The sequence below is a fragment of the Protomyctophum parallelum genome (genome assembly GCF_964188405.1).
Source record: "Protomyctophum parallelum genome assembly, chromosome: 7".
In the NCBI taxonomy this organism is placed as follows: Eukaryota; Metazoa; Chordata; class Actinopteri; order Myctophiformes; family Myctophidae; genus Protomyctophum; species Protomyctophum parallelum.
The window spans coordinates 9,500,769-9,521,872 of record NC_139705.1 but is presented as its reverse complement, the minus strand read 5'-3'; the positions used below and the strand labels follow the sequence as shown (position 1 = coordinate 9,521,872).

The 21,104-nt window shown below is 41.2% G+C and overlaps 1 protein-coding gene across 1 annotated transcript in view; it reads left to right on the top strand.

Moving 5' to 3' along the window:
- Positions 1-17,054, top strand: part of vwa5b1 (von Willebrand factor A domain containing 5B1) — a gene marked incomplete at both ends in the record, with an annotated part of 30,648 nt that extends 13,594 nt beyond the window's left edge. Inside the window, 12 exons of the mRNA XM_083769256.1 lie at positions 6,077-6,191; positions 6,638-6,823; positions 7,204-7,405; positions 7,591-7,787; positions 10,951-11,194; positions 12,052-12,348; positions 12,494-12,631; positions 13,044-13,181; positions 14,273-14,344; positions 14,693-14,762; positions 15,492-15,615; positions 16,461-17,054. Coding sequence (XP_083625382.1) covers positions 6,077-6,191; positions 6,638-6,823; positions 7,204-7,405; positions 7,591-7,787; positions 10,951-11,194; positions 12,052-12,348; positions 12,494-12,631; positions 13,044-13,181; positions 14,273-14,344; positions 14,693-14,762; positions 15,492-15,615; positions 16,461-17,054 — 2,377 coding nt within the window. The remainder of the gene's footprint in view (positions 1-6,076; positions 6,192-6,637; positions 6,824-7,203; positions 7,406-7,590; positions 7,788-10,950; positions 11,195-12,051; positions 12,349-12,493; positions 12,632-13,043; positions 13,182-14,272; positions 14,345-14,692; positions 14,763-15,491; positions 15,616-16,460) is intronic.
- Positions 17,055-21,104: the final 4,050 nt, after the last annotated feature.

The following is a 21,104-nucleotide window of genomic DNA, read 5'->3' as shown; positions in this document are numbered from 1 at the left end:
AGCGTGTTACATTGCTGAAATCTGCGAACCCCCTCTCCCCCCCCCCCCCCCCCTCTTATTTCTGCCTCTGGGGGAACCACCTCTTTTTTTGTGTACAAACAGGAACTCGTTTTGGCTCCTCCCCTTTCTTAGTCCGCTTACTTCTGGTTGCTATAACAACAACACTACTAGCTAGGGCAGTGGCTGTCTTGAGAGAGAAATGACAATCTGGCCCGATTCCAATCCGCTCCCTTGCTGACTCAATGAGCCCTCACTGACTTAGGTGCGCGTTCATGTGAAGTCCACGAGGGCTTGAGTAAGTCAGTGAGGGCTCAGCCCCGCCCCTTTATGTGACCTTTGCCAAAGTCAGCATCGATGCTGACTTTGGCTGACTTTGGCAAAGAAATTACCCACAGTTCATAGCGTTACCAGGGGAATGAGGGGGATCAATCGTCAATCATTTAAGTATGCAAATGAGTTATGTATCGCGGTTAGAATGTCAACAAACACAATAGTGCTTTCTCACTGTTCTCAAAAGGAGACGAAATGGAAGGATACTAGGATACTATATATTGAATAATAATAATAATAATAAGGGAAACATGATGAGAAATGACTAATGAGCAAAGTAAAATAATATGGAAATGCAATTTATAATGAATAATATTGCAACCCCGATCACACAGGAAAGTGTATTTACAAAACGAATAATAAAAAGATTTAAATACTAAAATAGACGTAATATTAATAGGCCAAGCAGAGATGGACATGAAAACTTGCATTTCTGTATTCTTGGTTATCTCATGCTAAAATCTGCCTATATTGATTCTAATTTAACTAAGCTCTATGCGGTTTTGTTTTGTTTTGTAACTAAGAAAGTTACTCTTCAAATAGGGTAGGCATAATAAAGCCTCGGCTTCAGCCTACACCTTTTTTGTTACATTACATATATGTTTAAAGCACTGGCTGTGAATAAGGGCAGTTTTTAATAACCTCCTCCTCCTCCGAGGTGGAAAGCCTGGTGAGACGAGGTTAGGTGACGATGACCTGGTTGAAGGCAGAGGGATTTGAGGAGCTGATTGGAGGCAGAACTTGGCACACAGGGAAACACAAGGGAAGATGCGTGGGGGACCTGGATATAGTGTGACATTTAAACTGTTGGAAATTACTTTTAGAAAAGTTACTTTTGTAGCCTTTTGACACTTAACTTTTTGCAAAAATGTCACCCACACAACAGGGTTCTGAATCCATTATGAATGGATAGAGAGGGAATCAAATCTCCAGGCACTGCAATACACATCCCAAATTGATATGGATTGGTGTCTGGACTCTGGAGTAGTTACTTGGCTTTTTAGAGTTGGGAGTGGATTGGGCATAATTCCATTAACCGAAACCACAGCCATGGCACAAGCACAGATCAGAGATCAGATAAAGAGATCAGATACACTGTATTAGGGCATACACAGAACATTTTCAGAGTTAACTACTTAAGTCTTATTTTATACTTGTGATGGTGGTGTGTCACACAAAACTGAGCTTGTAGCTTGGCTAATTTAACTAATTTTGAATAATTAAAAAAACATTATTTCCACATGCCCAACATAGGGACACTGCGTGGGTTCCAGTGTCCCTATGTGATGGTGAGGGAGGACTGTGAGCAGCTCACACGTAGTGACTCTGCCAGACTACTTGTATTCTCAAAAGGATTTGACAGAAGTATGACTAAGGTGCAAATTTCAAGATTTCATTTTGAGAGGATTATAGCATATCCATAGCTCTGTCACACAGAGTCACTATACGTGTGAGCTGCTCACTACCCTAGTACCCTCCCTCATACAGTATATGATATGTCATTGCATATGCACTCAAACAAATGGCTAGATTCTCAGTAAAAAAAAAGAGAAAAAAATATATAATGCTCTCCCAGAGTTACATTATAAGTGCACAATAGAGGAAAATCATGGCATCATCATTGCAACTCATATATTTAACCTCACACCCTCCATCATTCAGGAAATAATTGACTTTTGTCTTTTCTTCTTTAATGGCTGAGTGCCCCCCAGATGATTAGAGCATAGACAATTCACCCACACATCCACAATAATGATCACTGCTGCTTTTACAAACCAGCATAATATAGTCAGAGACCAAAGTAAACTTTGTTGACAAAAAGGTCCTCCAGCGATCTATCTTTGACTGCCTCCTTTTTCCCTCTACACCAAGGGCTCCATCTTGCGCCGCCCTTACCCCTTATCCCTAAACTTATTTGCCATTTTTTACTATTTTAAAACATTTAAAAATAGTTCAACTAGCCAATCTACATCGACACGTTGTTAGCTTGTAGATGGGCTATATTTGTAATATTTTAAAATGTTTTAAAATTGTAAAAATTGGCAAATACGTTTAGGGATAAGGGGTAAGGGAAGATATAGGGCCAAATCTCTTCTCTGAAAATAGCAGTATCTACATTAAGCTAACCTAATTATCTTGTAGAGCTGCTATGTTTGCCTATATATTTACATGCCCAGAATAAGAACGCTAGGGTTCAAGTGGTTAACAACTAAGATAACTGATATGTCATTGCTTTAACTATGATGAAGAACACAACATTATCAAGCCTCCCTGGAGGTCTTTGAGAAGCTGCAGGCATGCCTTAACTTTTCAGGATGGAGGATAATTTCCTGTGCGGCTCCATCTGTTTTCCATTGCAACTCTGTATTTGAGTCAAATCACATTATGTACGAACGTCAGGCAATATGACAGGATCACTGTGTGTGATACTACTGTACGTGATAACACAACCTACAGTAGCATCTTTTGAACTTTCTGTCAAAAACCTACATTTCTCAGAGAGTTAAAGAGGGAGTGCCACAAGTTTTGTATTTTTCCAGTTTTTCGTGTGTCTATGAGGCGACAGTACTTCATTAGACACCCTGGAGTAATTTTTATGTGCAATGATGTATTAACTTTGTATTTATGGTTTATTCCTGGAGGATGAACCTTTGACAGTCAAACGTGCCAAAAACACTAATATAGTGACATCACACTATCAGCCCCTCCCCTAACCCCTCCCCCTTTATCATACAACTGATGCGGCTTCAGTTCAGGTGGATCACCACCCATCACTGCACCCACCAGGCAAACCAGGCATACTTAATGAACTGGTGGGGGGGCCCACATAAAAACGACATTTTAACAAATAGGCCTACTGTACTGAAAAAATGATTCCTCCTTATATAACAACTAGAATTTCGCGGCCGCTTCGCGGCCGCTCATCCCAGAGTTACGTTGCCGCTCACTATGGGAAGAAGGAAATTGCGGGAGTTGACTCCACATGTAGTAACGGATGGGTTATTAGTTATTATTATGTGTCCTTATTAGTGTAGTGTACTCAACACGTTATGGCTCATACACACTGCCCGGTATTTGCTCCGATTATGCTGTCGGGGAGCATTTTTGGCGCTGACCGACAAAACGGCTGATCTGACGTTAAGCGGTGCCCAAAAGGTAGATCAGGATCTACCAGTATAGATCACAAAGGCTTTGCAGGTAGACCACATGACATGGCCCTAAAAATATATATAATTTTAATATAAAAAACGATTTTTGCATCTGCCGCTTGAGATGACTTGATTGATATGAAAAAGTAGACTGTCTGAAAGATGTGAACACACCAAAACACATGCATGACCAACGGAACAGAAGGTGGTGTTGTTGAACAAAGAGCTTCAGATTTTTGTGCCTTTACACATTCTATATTACAGTAGGAACTGTAGCAACAGACAGCTTGGTGTAAATGTCTCATAAAAGAGGTGAAAAGCGTCAAATGGAGTCTGTACGGCCGAAGATAAATGAACAGCTGACGTCCTCTCCCACCGACGTCAGCTGTTCATTTATCTCCTTATTCATACACGCTTTGAGCTGAGAGAAGCTATAAAGCTTTTAAATATGACAATGCTGTAGGTATATGTATCAGCTGCACAGTTCAGGCAAGTGTCTGTAGAACGTTTGGGGCATTTCTTTTTATTCCTTTTCCCGTGGGTGCGTTTACATTCTGGAGGTGGAGGACGCGGCCGTCACTCATTCACCCTCCCTGCTACTAAATCATACTATTAACGTCAACTTTTACTAAACAATGTTTAAATCAATCGTCTAATAAACAACTAACAACTTACCTTGGAGCAAATGGTGTGCTTTGTAACTTTCTCCACGCTCAGTTGCTTGTGTTTTCATCTAATCCTGGCTTCTCTCTCTCTCTCTCTCTCTCTCCTCTTACAGTGCCTCTCTGACACTCTCTGCATGTCACTGACTGCATAGTAGTTGTTAGTTGTTTATTAGACGATTGATTTAAACATTGTTTAGTAAAAGCCTGTAGGCTACCCACATATTGGTAGCCTAGCTATTACCTATATTAGCCCAATATTGGCGTTACGCATTTCACTTGAATAATGTTGTGTGCGCACGTGCACGTGCGGAGAAAAACAGTTATTTAATGAAACTCAAGATTATAACGTCCTGTATTGGTAGCCTATATTAGCCCAATATTGCCGTTACGCATTTCACTTGAATAATGTTGTGTGCGCACGTGCGCGTGCGGAGAAAGACAGTTATTTAATGAAACTCAAGATTATAACGTCCTGTCTCGCTGCCGCGGCGCCGCCGTGTGTGTGTGTGTGGCGAGAGAGAGAGAGAGAGAGAGAGACCGTGGCTTCCAGGCGTGCGTGTGTGTGTGTGTGTGCAAGCCAGGCGTGCGTGTGCGTGTGCGTGTGTGTGCAGGCGTGTGTACTCGGCAGTTGGCTGGCAGGCGAAAATAGCAAAAGTGATCCGTGTAATCGTAATATTTAGGAACAAACAAACTACTGACAAAGTACAATGTTGATGTAACTAAGAGATTCGCTGAGTGAGTTATAGTTTAAATACAGAGATTTAGAAGGAATAAGCAAAATCGTGAGGCTACAATTCCTCTCCTTCGTCTTCCTTGTTTCTCTTCTCCTGCGGGAGATCAGGATCAGATTCTGACTTCTGAGAGCTAGTGTGGGCCTATTAGAAGACAGGGCAGTGTTGCCAGGTTCGCGAATTGTAAGCGAGTCGTAGTGTGTGTTTAATGGCATTTGAATGGCATTTGTGGGCTTGTGAATGAATTTTCTCACATGTAATTTGTGCTCACTTGCATAGACCTGGCGAATTTAGCGTGGTGAAAGGGCAACAGTGTTCCGGGGGTGTGGGTGCTTCGGGCGATAATGTTTGTAGTAAACAAATGCATTGCCGCCGTGAGTGTGGACGGGAGGCATCTTTGGTGGCACTGCAATGATCATTTTTTGGCGGGTGGTATCGAGTGTTGGCGTTGGGCGCGATAGGAGGAGATAGGTCCCGAACACTGCGAAGGTAAGTGTGTGACGTCACTGCCGTGTGAGTGTGTGTGGGTGTAGTGTGTAAGATGGTGTTGTGGGTGTTGCAATAGCGACGTAGCTGTTGTGGCTTTGGGTTTCTTGCCATGTGTTGGGTACAAGTTCTTTAATATTATAATAGATAAGAGCAGATGATCATGTTTTATGGTGGGAAAAAATCATGGTATCTTTAAGAAGTGTCTCATTATGCTTAATTTATACTTAAATTAGCAGAAAATAGCTCACAAGTCACAACATGTCACTGTGATGCACTTTGAGCTTGCTATTTCCGGCCTGCGCCGCCACCAAGCAACTATAAGTATAAATCAGTCACATATTACCTATAGCTATGTTCACAGCAGTGGTTTAAAGTAACATTGAAAACAATTTTGAGTCACTTAAGTATTGACATTTTCAACTGTTTTACTTCTGCTCCAGATCTCAGAGGCAAATATAACTTTACAACTAGTTGCAAGTTACTTTGCAGATTTGGAATTTTATTCCAAAACATACATTATTATTACTATTTAAGTATTAAAACCTGCTGTTTTGAAAATAATGGGAATGGGTTATTCTGCATAATGAGTACTGTAAGTATATTTTAATGCCAATTATTTTGTTCGTTTACTTCGTTTTAAGTAAAATGATATTTCTTCCGCCTACTGGTTCACGGTCCTTGTGAACTGTAGTAACGGCATGTGTTTGTGCAGGTGCCATACATTTGGTATTGGTCAGAATGCTTGCAGAAGGCTGGTACATGGAATGGCCACAGCTTCTAATGGAACAGCAGAATTCCTAGCAGAGGGCGAGAGACTGCAGCCCAAGGTATTCATTTTCTCTCTCTGACACTCGGCTATTCTGAATGTCACAGAGAGGCCATTATTCAGCTGAGCAGTTGCAAGGGTTGAACGCCATTAGCAATTACCTAATCACGTTGTCAAGCAAAACATTAATTAAAACCAGGCTGCTCCAGAGCTAAAAACTGTTACACTCTACAGGTATATTTGAACCCTTGTTTATTCTGTCTGGAAGAAAGATTGTGCACGGTTCATTTTAAACAAAAAATAAATCATGATTCTGTAATTCATTGTTGTAAATGATATCGGCATTATCAATAAATAAATCTTTAAAAATACCAAAAGTAGAAAGTACACACAAGTTTTCAAATGTATAAAATGTGTAAAAATAACTAACTGAACTTGTCCAATAATTATAGTAAATTAATGCAAAAAAAACAAAAACAAAACAAAAAACAATGTTTTATTCCACAGATGATCAAGTCCCTAAAGAGAACCATGTCCCCCGTGCTCAGTGACATTGCCATTGACTGGCTGTTCCCTGAGACCAAGGAGGTGTTGCTTTCCCCTGTTGGCAACACCTTCCTCTTTCCCGGGGACCGTCTGATTGGCTACAGTGTGGTCTGTGACACAACCCGCTACCATTCAAACCCCAAGTCTGTAAGTAATAGGCTATACTGTAGTAGTGTACCTCATCACCAGTCCAAAAACGACAGATGACTAAACACTCAATACTTCACTATACTAGCATCTGCTTGTAAGTCTGAACAACGACAAAAAAATTTTTTTTCAAATTTTTTAATGGAGCCACAAGCCAAATATATCTAATAACAAGTAAGGAAGACAATGTAGATCTGCTATTTTTGGTGTGCAACATCGGCACACAAATAAGAATAACTCAGGCTCTGTCTCCTCGTCCACATGTGAAACTTAACCGACTGGGAATTACCATTTTGTTGAGCTTTGCAAATAAGAGTTTGACCAAAAACTTGTCTGGATGTGTAATTAATTTGTATAACCCCCCCCCCCCCTCTCAACAGGATAAGAGGAGGCGGTACAGCATGATGCGTTCTAATGAGTCCCAAAGCTCCGTGTTCTACCATTCTCAAGAAGAAGACTCTGTGAAAGCTGCTTTTGATGGTCAGGGAACGCAGATGGACACACATTCTGTCCCTCTGTATGACTCCTATCAGGACACCATGTCCGAAAGCAGCCCTGTTACCACAGAACAAGATGCCATGTGTAAGAACCCCTCCCCACACACACACACACACACACACACACACACACACACACACACACACACACACACAATATTGGATTCGTACTGGATTATTGTGATGGGTTCATCATAAGAATACCTCCATCAAACAATCGCTCTTTTTTTGTCTCTGGGTGTTTGTGTATACTCTTCAAAATAATTTCAGGGGTTGAAGGTAAAGCCAGGAGACGTGCGTACAGCACCAACCAGATAGTGGACTGCAACAACCCATCAAAGAGGGGCCACACTGCCAGTGACCCCAGCTCTGTGGCGGAGAAGAACCCTCTTAGGAGAGCTAGAGCCCAGGAGCTGTCTGGGCAGATAAGCCCTGACCATGGAACCCAGTGGAAGAATGAATGTCAGGTAGAACTGTCCTGTAGAAGAGCTACTGTTTATATACACTGGTCTTAAAATACCTAAAATTTAATTTAATTTTAACTCTTTTATTGCGGCCAGCTGTTAGCATAAATAGTGTCAACTGGGATTTACGTGTTCACTTTCAGAGTCAGAGTTTGCCCCACACACACACACACTCGCTACACACACTCGACTCGAGTATCATTGGCACAAGCACACACTGTTTACCTTTCGTCGGAAGCTTTTACATGGCGGGAGCGTCGCGGTACAAAGGCACAAAATTAAATCCGAAATTTGGATGGCAGAAGATCCACCAAGGACAGCTCTCCTGGATTACGATTTATGGACGTTTTGAAAATCCTCCTTATAGCAACCGGACCAATGTTAAAAGCTGCCGTGGGACTCAACCATTATATAGACGGAGTATACATTGGGGTCCGTATATACAGTATACAGACCTGGGATATGACGTCCCCTAGCGTCACGGTCCGTATATGTACGGACATGGGAAAGAAAGAATTAAGTAGGTATTTAAGGTATTCGGTATTTACCTAAGTGAAGTAACATACATTTCACGAGCTAATAATAAATAAGCTTTCCATGACAATAATAACGCATGTATGTATACAGATATAGCTAGACATGTGAATAGTCACACTCCTTCACAAAAAACAAACAAACAAACTACAAATACTATTTTAGTTATACTGAAATAATGTTTTATATCTTAAGTTAAAATTAACATTCTGTCCAGCAAAGGAAATGCAATGTTTATGTACAGTTTGCATGGGAGAAGTATTAGGATGAGAAGCAGCCATCTGACCCTTGCCTTGCGTGGAGTGTAATCAAGAATACAACAGAGTGATGTACTCTGCACGAATGAGGGGGCACATTCATGCATAGTAATTAATTGATAATTGAGTTCAGTACACTTGAGTAACCCTGACATGGTTTGTAATATCTTACATATCACATTTTGATCTGAACATAGTCCATAGAGAAATATTACTACAGAACATGATTTCAAGTGATGTTGGTAGAAGGGGTTTATCTGGGTTTATCAGTCCAGAGATTGTGAACCTTTATCTGTTGTTTCTGTGCTCTGTCAGTGAGGAATGGCATTTCATTATCTCTCCATTGATTTTCATTACATGGCGAGACAGGTGTGTCTGTGAGACTGTGTGTGTGTGTGTGTGTGTGTGTGTGTGTGTGTGTGTGTGTGTGTGTGTGTGTGTGTGTGTGTGTGTGTGTGTGTGTGTGTGTGTGTGTGTGTGTGTGTGTGTGTGTGTGTGTGTGTGTGTGTGTGTGTGTGTTTTAGGCTGCTCAAAAGTGGCACTTAAGGTCACCCAGCATTATTGCACCTGTTGATACTAGTATAAACATACACATGGACATAGGGACATAGGGACAGACATAGGAACACATGCAAGTCAAGTGCCTACTTATTCTTTTGGAAAGTTACATTCATATTTTATAGCCATTGGATTTGAAAAATCTCTTTTGCCACTGAAACCGATAGGTCACCAATATGGATAATGATGATGGTGATGGTGATGATGATGACGACAGTGAGAGAATTAGGTGGGCAAATGTAACAGGTCTCATTTCTTTATTTTTTATAAATTGGCAGAATCAGATTGGCTCGTTTTTATTTGTTCACATGCTAAAATGTAAAAAGAACCACCACCAGTGTGTGGAGCCTCCCTTTATTTTTCTCATTTGTTCACATGCTAAAAGTGTGATCTTGACACCAATTTAGATGAGAGTGATGCAGAGAGAAAAATCTTTACTTACAGTTCCTACTACAACAAAGGAGCAACAGATAAAGATGACAGATGATTGACATTTCATTATTTATATCATGGCCAAGTACCTATACGGCCCCAAGCCTGATTCTATTCTACGTTGGAGCATAGACGTGGTAACGCCCCGCCTGCCTCTGATTGGCCTACCGACACTGCCCGTCTTGCCATCCATGGTCTCACCAGACTGTCCTCCGAGACGCGAGGTTACTCCGTGGTGGGAACTTGTTACTAACTTCTAACTTTTGTAGACGAGCCAAACTAATATTGTTTATGTCGTTTGCTTTGATTGAATAATTGATTGAATTGATTTGGGTGTGTTCTAAATGAAGTGTTGATTATCGTGTATTAATATAATTATACTAAACTAATACTATTATAATAAAAAAGATAAAGATCAAGGGAAAAAGAGACCTTTTTACAGTACAATAATGTTTCAAGTTTACACATACAAATAAATTACACAATAATCAACACAAACACTTTTAGTTTTATTCAGAACACGCCCAAATCAAATCACAGCAAATGGCATAAACTATATTAGTTTGCCTCTTCTACAAAAATAAATGTTACTGTTGCGCGTACCAGCTGTCATTCTCTTGTATTCTATCGTACTTGTATTATTTCCCACCACGGAGTAACCTCGTGGCATATAAGCTATCCACCTCGGAGGAAAGTCTGGTAATACGGGCAGTGTCGGTAAGCCAATCATCAGAGGCAGGCGGGGCGTTACCATGTCTATGCTCGGACGTAGAATCCTACAGCTTTCTTCTGCATATTGAAACTGAATGAGAATGATTTACTATCCACCTTATACCATAGACTGTAAAAAAAATATGGACAAAGCGTTCGCCGGGTCTGATATGGACGTAAGATGAAGCCAGTCAGTCCTTGTATTGTAAATCGCCATCTTTCTAGATCCGTTTTGGCCCAGCTGGCCATTGGCTGGCCCAGACAACGAGGCGGGACTTCCCCCCTTCTTCTTAGTTGGTTTTTATTTTGACTCGAACGGGGGGTGGCTCCCGTTCATAGACTGTAACGGTAGCCATGCCCCTCAGAACATACGCGACTTTATGGTGATTTTTTAAATAAATGGGACCATAAGTTTCCAAAAAGAATATTATGACATGAGAAATGAGACTTTAAACTAGTGACTGGAAGCAGAAAGTATTCATGACCATGTTTTATTAAGGTAATACAGTCTAGGTGAAGTTGGGCCCAAATACATGGACCTCTATGGGGATATGGGTTTTTTTGGGCCCAATGACAGCGCCACAACAGGCCATTATATGAACTTTCAGGATGTCCCGATTTCCTTAGTGGCTTCACAAAATATCTGTCTGACTGCCCCCCTGCCTTATACGCAGCCACAGCTGGCCAGCGTGTGCGCCACGTCCTCCAGGGGGCATCCCAGCAGCTGTCACAGGCCTCTCGCTCAGCAGGAGACGCTGCCACAGCAGGAGGCCGACTCAGAGCCTCATGTCCATCCACAGACCCAGACTGGTACCGGTGGTACCGGTGTGCAGCCTGCGGCAGCTCGCAGCGCCACTGGGGAAGACGGATCCATGTCTTCCACTGACAGCCCATCTGTCGGCAGCGTTGGTGACACAGGTTGGATCAGAATAAGGACAGTGTTCTTGTTGTTGTACAGCTTTTGTCCCCACACGTCTCAATATTTGCCATTGACAATGAAAGGAGAAATGAGGTCAAATGTCCGTTAAATCTTGTCCCCACACGTCTCATATTTGCCATTGACAATGAAAGGAGAAATTAGGTCAAATGTCCGCCAAATATGACGTAAATTTTACCAACCAATCACATAGATTCAGTTGTAGAGAGTATGTATGATTATGTATAATGATAAGAGCATCTCTCACTTCACAGGGGTGTGATTTTTCTCTTATCATTCAGACTATTTTATCCATATGAAAGAAAATGTCATATCGATGAAATAAATATCATATCCCATGGCATATATGATATTTAAATGAAACTATTTTCATTTTCTGTGTAAATTATGATGCATTCACTGAACATGTGCGTGGTATAATGTATGTGACAATATTTGTGAGGACCATATTATTATATTATTATAAATGTTACATTTAATTTCTCCTAAATAGTTGAGTTGGTGACTAGTACAACATGAGTTGTACAGTACTCTTAAAAAAGGGAAAATAAATCTGAGGACTAGGGTTCTTGAGAAGACAAGATATATTTAGAAGCAAAACAGCAGTTTAGAGCTAATGATGGAAAAGTTTGCTTTTAGCTGTTAGCAAGAGAGGTGGGCAGAGAAAGCATTACAGGGGAATTGAGAGAAGAAGCAAACATAGCCACAGCAAAAATACAAGTAATGAGCCATGAAGCTGAATCACAAATGATCAAAAGCAGTCCAAAATGTTTTGTGCAAAAAAACAAAAAAAGTGTGTCCAACAAATCACTGATGCATCTCGTTATATCCATTGCAGATGGGTACAGCCACCAGCTGTGTGAGGCAGAAACCCCACAGGAGAACCATGACACCTCTGACCTGGGAGCTGTCGTCCAAGGAAAAGGGGACTGCAAGGCCGTGGTGTCTGGGCTGCTGTGTGGGAAGGCGGTGACGTGGGAAGTGGTTTTTGACATTGAGCCGTACCTCAACGGCAGAGAGCGTGAGGAAAAGGTTCACGAGGAGCTTTGGAACGAGACCTTCCATCACATGGCGGGAAGATCTATCATACAGGACTTTGAGAACATGGCAGAGAAGGAGTGTGAGATCGAGCATGGGGAGTTACTTTCTGGAGTATTTGAGTAATTACAGAACAAAAGTGTTTTACTTAATACCTCTCGTCCCTTTTTCCTTAACTATTTATCTGTAACTAATGATATTTGAATACTGAACTGATTTATGGTTATATTTATATTTCACAGGCTCTGGCCGGAGGTACCAACTGTATTCTATTCACACCAGCAAGGCCTGCAATATATTGAGCAAATACACAGCATTAGTTCCTGTTGATCTGGACACTAATGAGTACTTGCAAACATGTATTGAATACATAAATGCTGGTAAGTCAGACATTTAGATTACTTATATAACCCTAGAATAGGAATTTGGTGGGGTGCTGCTGATGGCCGGTTAAGGTTATATGTATAATAGTACATATACTGTATAGGTTCTGATGCAGCTTGGTTCGATTTTGCAACTATGCCTAAACCTCACCTTAACCCTAACCATAACCTCACAAAAAATATGCCTAAACCTATAACTATAACATCACAAAAAAGATAGACTTTCCGGCTTTCTGATAGGGGGGGGGGGGAGGGGTCTAGGTTTGAGAGAGATGGAGAGATGTTCACATGTGCATGTTCACAAACCTTGAATTATATTGTCTAGGACCATACAGCAAGGTAGCACGGTACAAATGGCACTATAAAGAGATTGGCAATTTGGCATGTGAAACTGTACTGTATGTTTCAGGTGACGGTCCGAAGAGGGGATCATCCCACTCCAGTTCACGTTCAGGGAGTAGAAAGAACAGGCCCTACTCTGTAGGGCTGGGTCGCTCCCAGTCTGGGTGCATGTCAGAAGAAACTGAGGACGTCTTACTACAAAACAGTAAGATTCACCCTGTGTTCTACAGAGACATGGGGCGACTGTGGCTCAGGAGGTAGAGCAGGTCGTTCAATGATCCATGGGTCGGAGGTTCGAATCCCGGCTCCTCCTGTCTACATGTCGAAGTGTCCTTGGGCAAGACACTGAACCCCAAATTGCCCCCGATGTGCTGGTTGGTACCTTGCATGGCTTCCGCCGCCATCGGTGTATGAATGTGTGTGTGAATTTGTGAATGTAATGCACAATCTATGTAAAGCGCGTTGGATAAAGGCGCTATTTACATTTACTATTTTCATCTTAACAACATTTAACAGGGGGTTAGATTTTGAGGAGGGAAAAACAACAGAACAAAATTAACAAAGTGATCCTTGTGGACACTGTGATTGAAAATGGGAATGATGCAGGCAAGTTTGCAGCAGTTCTAAATCCCTTATCCCTAAACTACTTTGCCTTTTTTTGTTTTTACTATTTTGAAAAACATTTTTGAATACCGGTAGTTAAAATAGCCAACATTGTGCAGCACAAGTGAGATTTCAAGGCAGCAACACATCACTCTTCCATGGGTTATAGACCATAAGGCTATGAAGCAATATAGAACTGGGCATAACGGGCAACGGATATGGGATCTCTTAAAGGCAATGGCACGTGGCGGTGATTGGTTTGGAATAATTGTTTCTAATCAGCCACTATTCTCTAGTTCAGAGTCTTGCATGGCTCAAAAGGGACCGAAATGCAGTGGCTCTAAAGTTACACTTGATTTAAATATATTACATGGCTCAAGTTAAACTGAATTCAATGTCTTGCTTTGGGCCTGCTTCATGGGGGTTTCTGCATTGCGTTCCCTGATTTTAGCTTAGCATGCTGCTTGACTAATTCAGGGAACATCAACAGTGGAGTCATCAACGCCAATAACTGTATTCCATTTGTTGCAATAAACGGTTAAATCTATGACATGCATTCCTGACTGAATGGTGGTTTACAGTGGCATGTGTCACAGAACCAAAGAATGTTTAGTTTTGGGAAAATGTGAGTAGGCCTATACAGTTAAAATGGATTTGGTTTTCATGTGACATTTTTCCAAAATGATGTGTAAGGTGGTGAGGATGGTGTGTCCCCATGCACTACGCCTTCCTCATCAGGCTGGGAGAAATGCAACTTTGTAGAGGGTAAGTTCTACACAACAGCTATTCATTCCATTGATCTTATCAATTAGTCTTCAAAACAGCATTTGAGGAACTGTTTTGTTCTTCCTAATGTGACCTTTCTCGTTCAAGTGTACCAAGTTAAGATAATTGTGTGGTCTGCAGATGAGCTCTGATAATCTCTCTTCCTTTGTCTCTTTCACAAACACACGGATGTATGTAGGCCTATGCATGCGCACACGCACATGCACACAAACGCAAACAAACAAACAGCGCAAATAAATTGATTGATATTTATATGTCTTCTTCTGCTGTCACTTATAGAGCAGTAGTTCTATTTGATCTTTTTTTACTGTCTCTACTCATCATCAGCCACCCAAAGGAGTCCATCTGTGACCTCAGACCAATCACAGAAATCAGTGGAGAGCCTTTTTTCTGCCAGGTGCGTGATCTAGGGAGAGAAATGGGTAACAGCCTAGGAATACCAAACGACTCGCCCCTAGACCAACTCGCCCCGGGCGTACAGCCGGCGGAACTGCGCGGCCTGGTATTCCTAAAGTAACCTAAGTATATTATGCTTAAACGGTTAAACCTAACCTTATTCCTAACCTTAACCTCAGTAAAACTTTGCCCTAAACCTAACGCTATACCTAAACTTAACCTTAACTTAACTATGCCTAACCCTAAACTTATTTCTAACCTTATTCTCAGTAAAACAAAATAAAGAATAAGTAACCGTCGGAACGAGCGGTCGGCGTGAGGTCGGCAGAAAAACCGACGGGCGAGATGGTTTAGGGGCGACCGTACCTGATACCCAGCTTAACTAGAAATGAACTGTGCTTAATGCCACCATGTACCACAGTCTAAATCAATTAATTGATTAATTCATAGCATGGTAACTAAACTTATTATGTAATGGCTAAAAGATGTAACTGTTCAGTCTTGTCACTTTTGCCTGTGTACTGTTTTCAGCCCCATTCTTTCGGTTGAACATTAAGGGTGGCAATGTTGGTCACTTTGGACCCAGGTATACAAGATCGTGACAACTACTGTATTGGCTGGATTGCCATGGAATTTGCTGTGCATATTCATTCTGCCCAGAGAATTTATATACTCTACTGCTGTGCATGTGTCCCTCCCTTTCCCTCTGTTTGTCTTTTTCTCCTGTCAGACTGAGCCTCAGCAGGACTCGTCTCCTGACTCGGGCTGCCAGGGGCTTCATGTGTCGATCACACAGCAGGACAAGTGACTCAGTCAATGAAAGCGACAATGAGAACAAAGACTACATTCCTCTGGTAGCTACTAGATAATGTATAGTGAATGCCAAACGGATTGCTGCATGACCACACAATTGAACTGTGTGACAGTGTGTGTGTGTGTGTGTGTGTGTGTGTGTGTGTGTGTGTGTGTGTGTGACTGTGTGTGTGTGCATGTGTGTGTGTGTGTGTGTGTGTGTGTGTGTGTGTGTGTGTGTGTAACTATTCATATGTGTGTGTGGCATTCAAAGTGATGCATGCGTGACTGCGTGTGTCGTGTGTGGCATTCAAAGTGATGTGTCGTGTCAAAACTTTGGGTGCAGTAGTTCTCACCTAAAACTTTAATTGAGTGCCAATTCCTTTCGGATCGGTCAATAAGAGGTCAGGTGACCCACACAATTGTTTTTAGTAACCTGTATCTTTCGGTTTACTCATATTATATTTTCAAGTGAAACTAGTATTTGTTGGATTTGATGACTCTTGCATGATTTTATGGGACTAGGCCTGAAAATGACCAAATGTGACCAAAATGTTACTTCTTTAATACATTTTGTTCTTGTACCATGCCGGCGTGTGTGTGTGTGTGTGTGTGTGTGTGTGTGTGTGTGTGTGTGTGTGTGTGTGTGTGTGTGTGTGTGTGTGTGTGTGTGTGTGTGTGTGTGTGTGTGTGCGTGTACGTGTGTGTATATATATTAGACAATAACAAATGCAAAACAGTACATGGTACAGTCAATGTACATTGGTCCAAAGGGATAGCACCGAAACAAGACCTTGCCGTCTTGTACATCCATTATGTCTTCATCATGTTTTTAAGTTATGTAATGCACAATGATTTATTTACAAAAACAATACAACATAATCAATCAACTATTTCCATGTCACAGGTGGCGTTACAGTTGGCCTGCGGTGCGTTCCCCCTGGACACAGCTCTGTGTGAGGCCATCAACGTCCCCATGGACAAGCTGAAGTGGACCTCGCCGTTCAGTAGCCACCGGGCCAGCCTGGGCCATCTGTCGCACAACTCAGCCAGAAGTCCCCGCACGAACGCAGACTATTCCTGCCTGGCCAGCCCGTCCAGCTCGTCCTTCACCACCACCACCACTGCTGAGCCCCCGCTCTCTCTCTCTCACTCCCAGACGGACAGCGGGCGGGGCTCGGAGACGGAGAGCCTGGAGACGCCGCCGGCCGCAGTCTCCCCCGGCGGCCTGCAGTCCAGGAGGGGGGGGCAGGATCCAGAGAGCATGGTGTGGGGCACAGCCGTGGCTCTCGCCTGGCTGGAGCACAGCTCAGCCAGCTACTTCATAGAGTGGGAGCTGGTCGCCGCTAAGGCCAGCATGTGGCTGAGTGCTCAGAGCGTCCCGGAGGGCCGGGATGTAGCCTCCGTCAAGTCAGCCGCCAACCAGCTCTTCATCATCCTGAGGCACTGGGACGAGAACCTGCAGCTCAACATGCTCTGTTACAACCCTAATAGCGTCTAAAGCCCCGATCCATACTTCATCTTATGACGGTGTCACACCAAAAGTAGTCGATCTATAAACTCACATGGCACGTTGTCAGCTTGTAGATTGGCTATTTTCGCTGCACGACCCTGGCGACGGAATGTAAATACACTCGAGACTTTCCCACACAATGATGCTTGGAAGTACTTGATTCCCGATACACGATACTATGCTAAGTGTACTATTCCTTGTTATACAGTATGCCTTTTGGTGTAAAGTTCTGTTTTTGCAGTTGTGAGCATTGTTGTTTCTTCTGTTTCCGTGATGCCCTTCAGAACATATCAGAGGCACCATGTGCAAATAATTACCTCGATGGTGCCATAGACTGATCCCTCTTAGTAGCGTGGGTTCTGCTCAAAGAAATGCCAGAGGTGTGTATTTCTTTGAGAGAATGTTGGTGTTTAATAGGTAGCATGCTGGACCACTGACCACTTAAAGCTGCACTATGTAACTTTCCTCTTCTACCCTGGAATTGAACGGTTTCAAGTATACTGATATTTCTACCAATGAATTAATAGAGCCTGCCTGCTCGCTCGGGGGATTAATTGAATCTTGACCTTCAGGTCGGGGGATTCATTGAATCTTGACCTTCAGGTAAAAACTTATGTCAGATCCTGTGTCTAGGACTCTGCGTGACTCATGAACTTTGAAACGATCTAAATGTCTCAATAGAAGAGTAGAGAGACAAAATACAACCACCCCTATTGTATAAATTATATTTTCTTAACATACAGATATTGTATTCGTTTAAAAAAAAAGTTACATAGTGCCGCTTTAATATTATCATAATTTTCATCATATTGATGTCTTGTTATGGGGAACATTTACACCAGGACATTGTTCTTGTAATTTCTGTTCTACATACAGCATTTAAGTGACTTTAACGGCAATATCTATATTATCTATATTTATTGTATTGTGGAAAATAAGTTATATCAGAACATTAATTAAATCATGGCTTCTGCTCATAAAATACAGTACAGATACAGATACACATAGGCCAGCAGGTTCTGTACTTGCAGGGTTGAGCAAACTCATGAGCGTTGGTGTCAAATCTAATCTCAATGCAGCATACAGTAGTACCATCTGTTGATGGCTCACTTAATTAGCCATAGCTAACATGAGAGCTAGAGACTAACAGACAAATTATTTTTGGATTGGAATCTGTGAAATTGTACCCTAGCATGTTAATTCCTGATAACATTTATCTTTACATCTATCTCAGAGTAAATATATACAGTCAACAATGTATCCGTTTGTAACTCAGAGAGTTTCATAATATAACCAAATTGACCCTTACGGGTACACTCAGTTAAATGAACACATTTTACTGTGACAGTTTTCAATACTCACAATAAGAAGAAGAGAGAACCCTGCTAACCCCGATTATTACAGCTCATCAACACTGTCGTAGCTTATCTGCCACAAGTGCCTAACGATGGTGTAAATGTGTAGTAATTTGATACATTTTAAGTGTAGTTCTTTGCAATCTGTGGTGTTATCACAAACCATGTCATCACAAAGACCTTTGAAGTCACATGATTCTTGTGAAAATGTTGAATTATGTCGCCTGTTGCTTTTTTATTTCTTTAACCACAATAAATTGCTATTAAATTAAATTGCTAATAAATTGCTATTATATTAATTATATAGGTAAAATCTAAAATGAAACAGATGCTTTCCCAGCTATAATGAGTTAAGTGGTTAAATAAATAGCACAACTTTATTTCAAATTTCTTTGTCCAGGCTACTGATCTAAAGCTTTTTTACAGTGCCAAATTTCTTTCTTTATTAAAAAAAACATTAAGAGTAACTATATATATCCCTTTGTTTTTCTTTCTTGCTTCTTAGTTTTTATTTTATTTTGTGCTCTTTTTCTGATGTTCATTTTATTAAACTGTTACAATGTTGTTTTACTCAGGTATATTATTTTACTCAGGCTGGGTTGCTATCCATCCTCCTGCTGTCCTGCATGAACACGTGTTCAAGTTATGATGCTTCAAATGTGGATTTCCATACTTGGGGCCTGTTGTGCTGCATTTTCCTCTCCGGGATGAGAAATAGATGTCATATATGTATAATTTGTATATGTACTATTTTTGTGCTGTAATTGCTGTGACTTGCTCTAACTGTGATGGGTTGTACTTTTAATGTATCAAGGTCAGCTGTAAAATACCTTTCAAGTTGCTGTGTCTTTTAAAATGATTATTGACTGTGTGAGAACTTATAGTGTGTTTTCAGATGTCAGTGCATGCTACTGTATGACCAGCTCTGCAGGTGCATGTAATAAAACTCTTTCCACTCCAAAATCCAACCTCCTTATGTATTATTGCCCCACTACAACTGAATACTTCAACTTCCTTTTGAATGTCCCAAAGGCCTATATGAGTTTTTAGTAGGGCGTTTAGTATGACATCATGTAATGAGAGATAGAAAGACAGTATGATCGTCTCATTGTCACTGTCATGTCTCTAGGTTGGAGCTGTGCTGTGCGTGGCCGTGACTCGGAACACGCAGCACTGGGAGGCCCTGTGTTGACTGTTGAGGGGTCAGGGGAGAAGATCCTGCCCACCTGGCGACAATCCAACAGAAAGTTCAGGATCCCCCTGTGGATGAGTACTATACCGAGGTGGCCTCATGAGGAACTATTATCATGGTTCCTTGAAATAAAAGAGCTAATTAGGAGAACAATGACTCTTGATACTGCAAACCCTATATGACATGGTCAAGCAGGTGCATAATGTCTAACAAACGGAAGGATGACAGAATGGACAATGTCAAAATAATAAAGCCAGAGGCAGGGAGAGACAGAGGCACACTGAAGTCCTGGTCAATGACAGCTCATTAAAATGGTGCCAGATGATTACGATCTTCAGATCAAACAGACCTCCAACTCAGGCTAGTGATTTAATACACAGTGGTTCTTTGAAGAACAACAGTACTCAAAATACTAAAGTACAGTGACTAATACGCTAATATCAAACATATATAAGGCATGCAGTACACACGCACGCACGCACGCACACACACACACACACGGTGCATGTATGGATGGATGGATGGATGTGTGTGTACTATGCATGGGAAGGAAGGAGGGAGGGAAAGAGAGCCTATTTCACCCACATTGTAAACAATTGTAAGTATTGCCTATGTTAAATGTTTGTCTGTGTCGGACCCCAGGAAGACTAGCTTTTGTCAAGGCAAAAGCTAATGGGGATCCTTATAAACAATAAACAATAAACATTGAGTGACACGTGTTGGACAGATTATTCTTCTCCAAGGACTGGCATACATTAATCTGAAACGGTATTGAGAAATACTTATTTGTGTAGCATTGTGTGCTTATACTTTTTGATGTGACTGAAGACAATGTAAGTTGTTCCTCCCGTACATGACATATGATCTCATGAGAACACTTGATGTGTGCACTGTTGCTCAACACATTTTATGGCAATTATATTTATTATAAATTAATAAACGTATGACTATTAATATTTAGCTACACTAACAACGGGGTTTGTTTTAGGTAAAAGGCCAGTATTTTCTTCAGAGTCTCAGTAAGACAGAACATTTTATTTGTAAACCATATTATATTATGATGAAAATGTGCATACAGAAAAATAAAAAATGACACCAAAGCATTATTGGATAATATAAATATATATATTTTTCTACTCTATCGATCCCATGTCTGAAATCATTTGTCTTTTGAAATGACAAAAGTCTCCATAGCAACCATTGGATCTCTCTTCTGTAATAACTCTGGGGCGTTCTACAGAGACATGTTCATTCAACAGTTCTCTACTGAAGTGGTTCTCAACCAGTGGTCCAGGGACCACCAGTGGTCCTTTTTTCTTTTTTTTTAAGATCTATTTATTGATAATGCAGATATCATTTACAACAATGAATTACAGAATCATGATTTCTCTTTTTTTTTTTTAAGGTATATTCAGTGATTTCACTTAATTCAAATATCACTTATTTTTTTGTTTTGTTGTGATAATCCTCCCTACTATAGAGTGTGCTGGC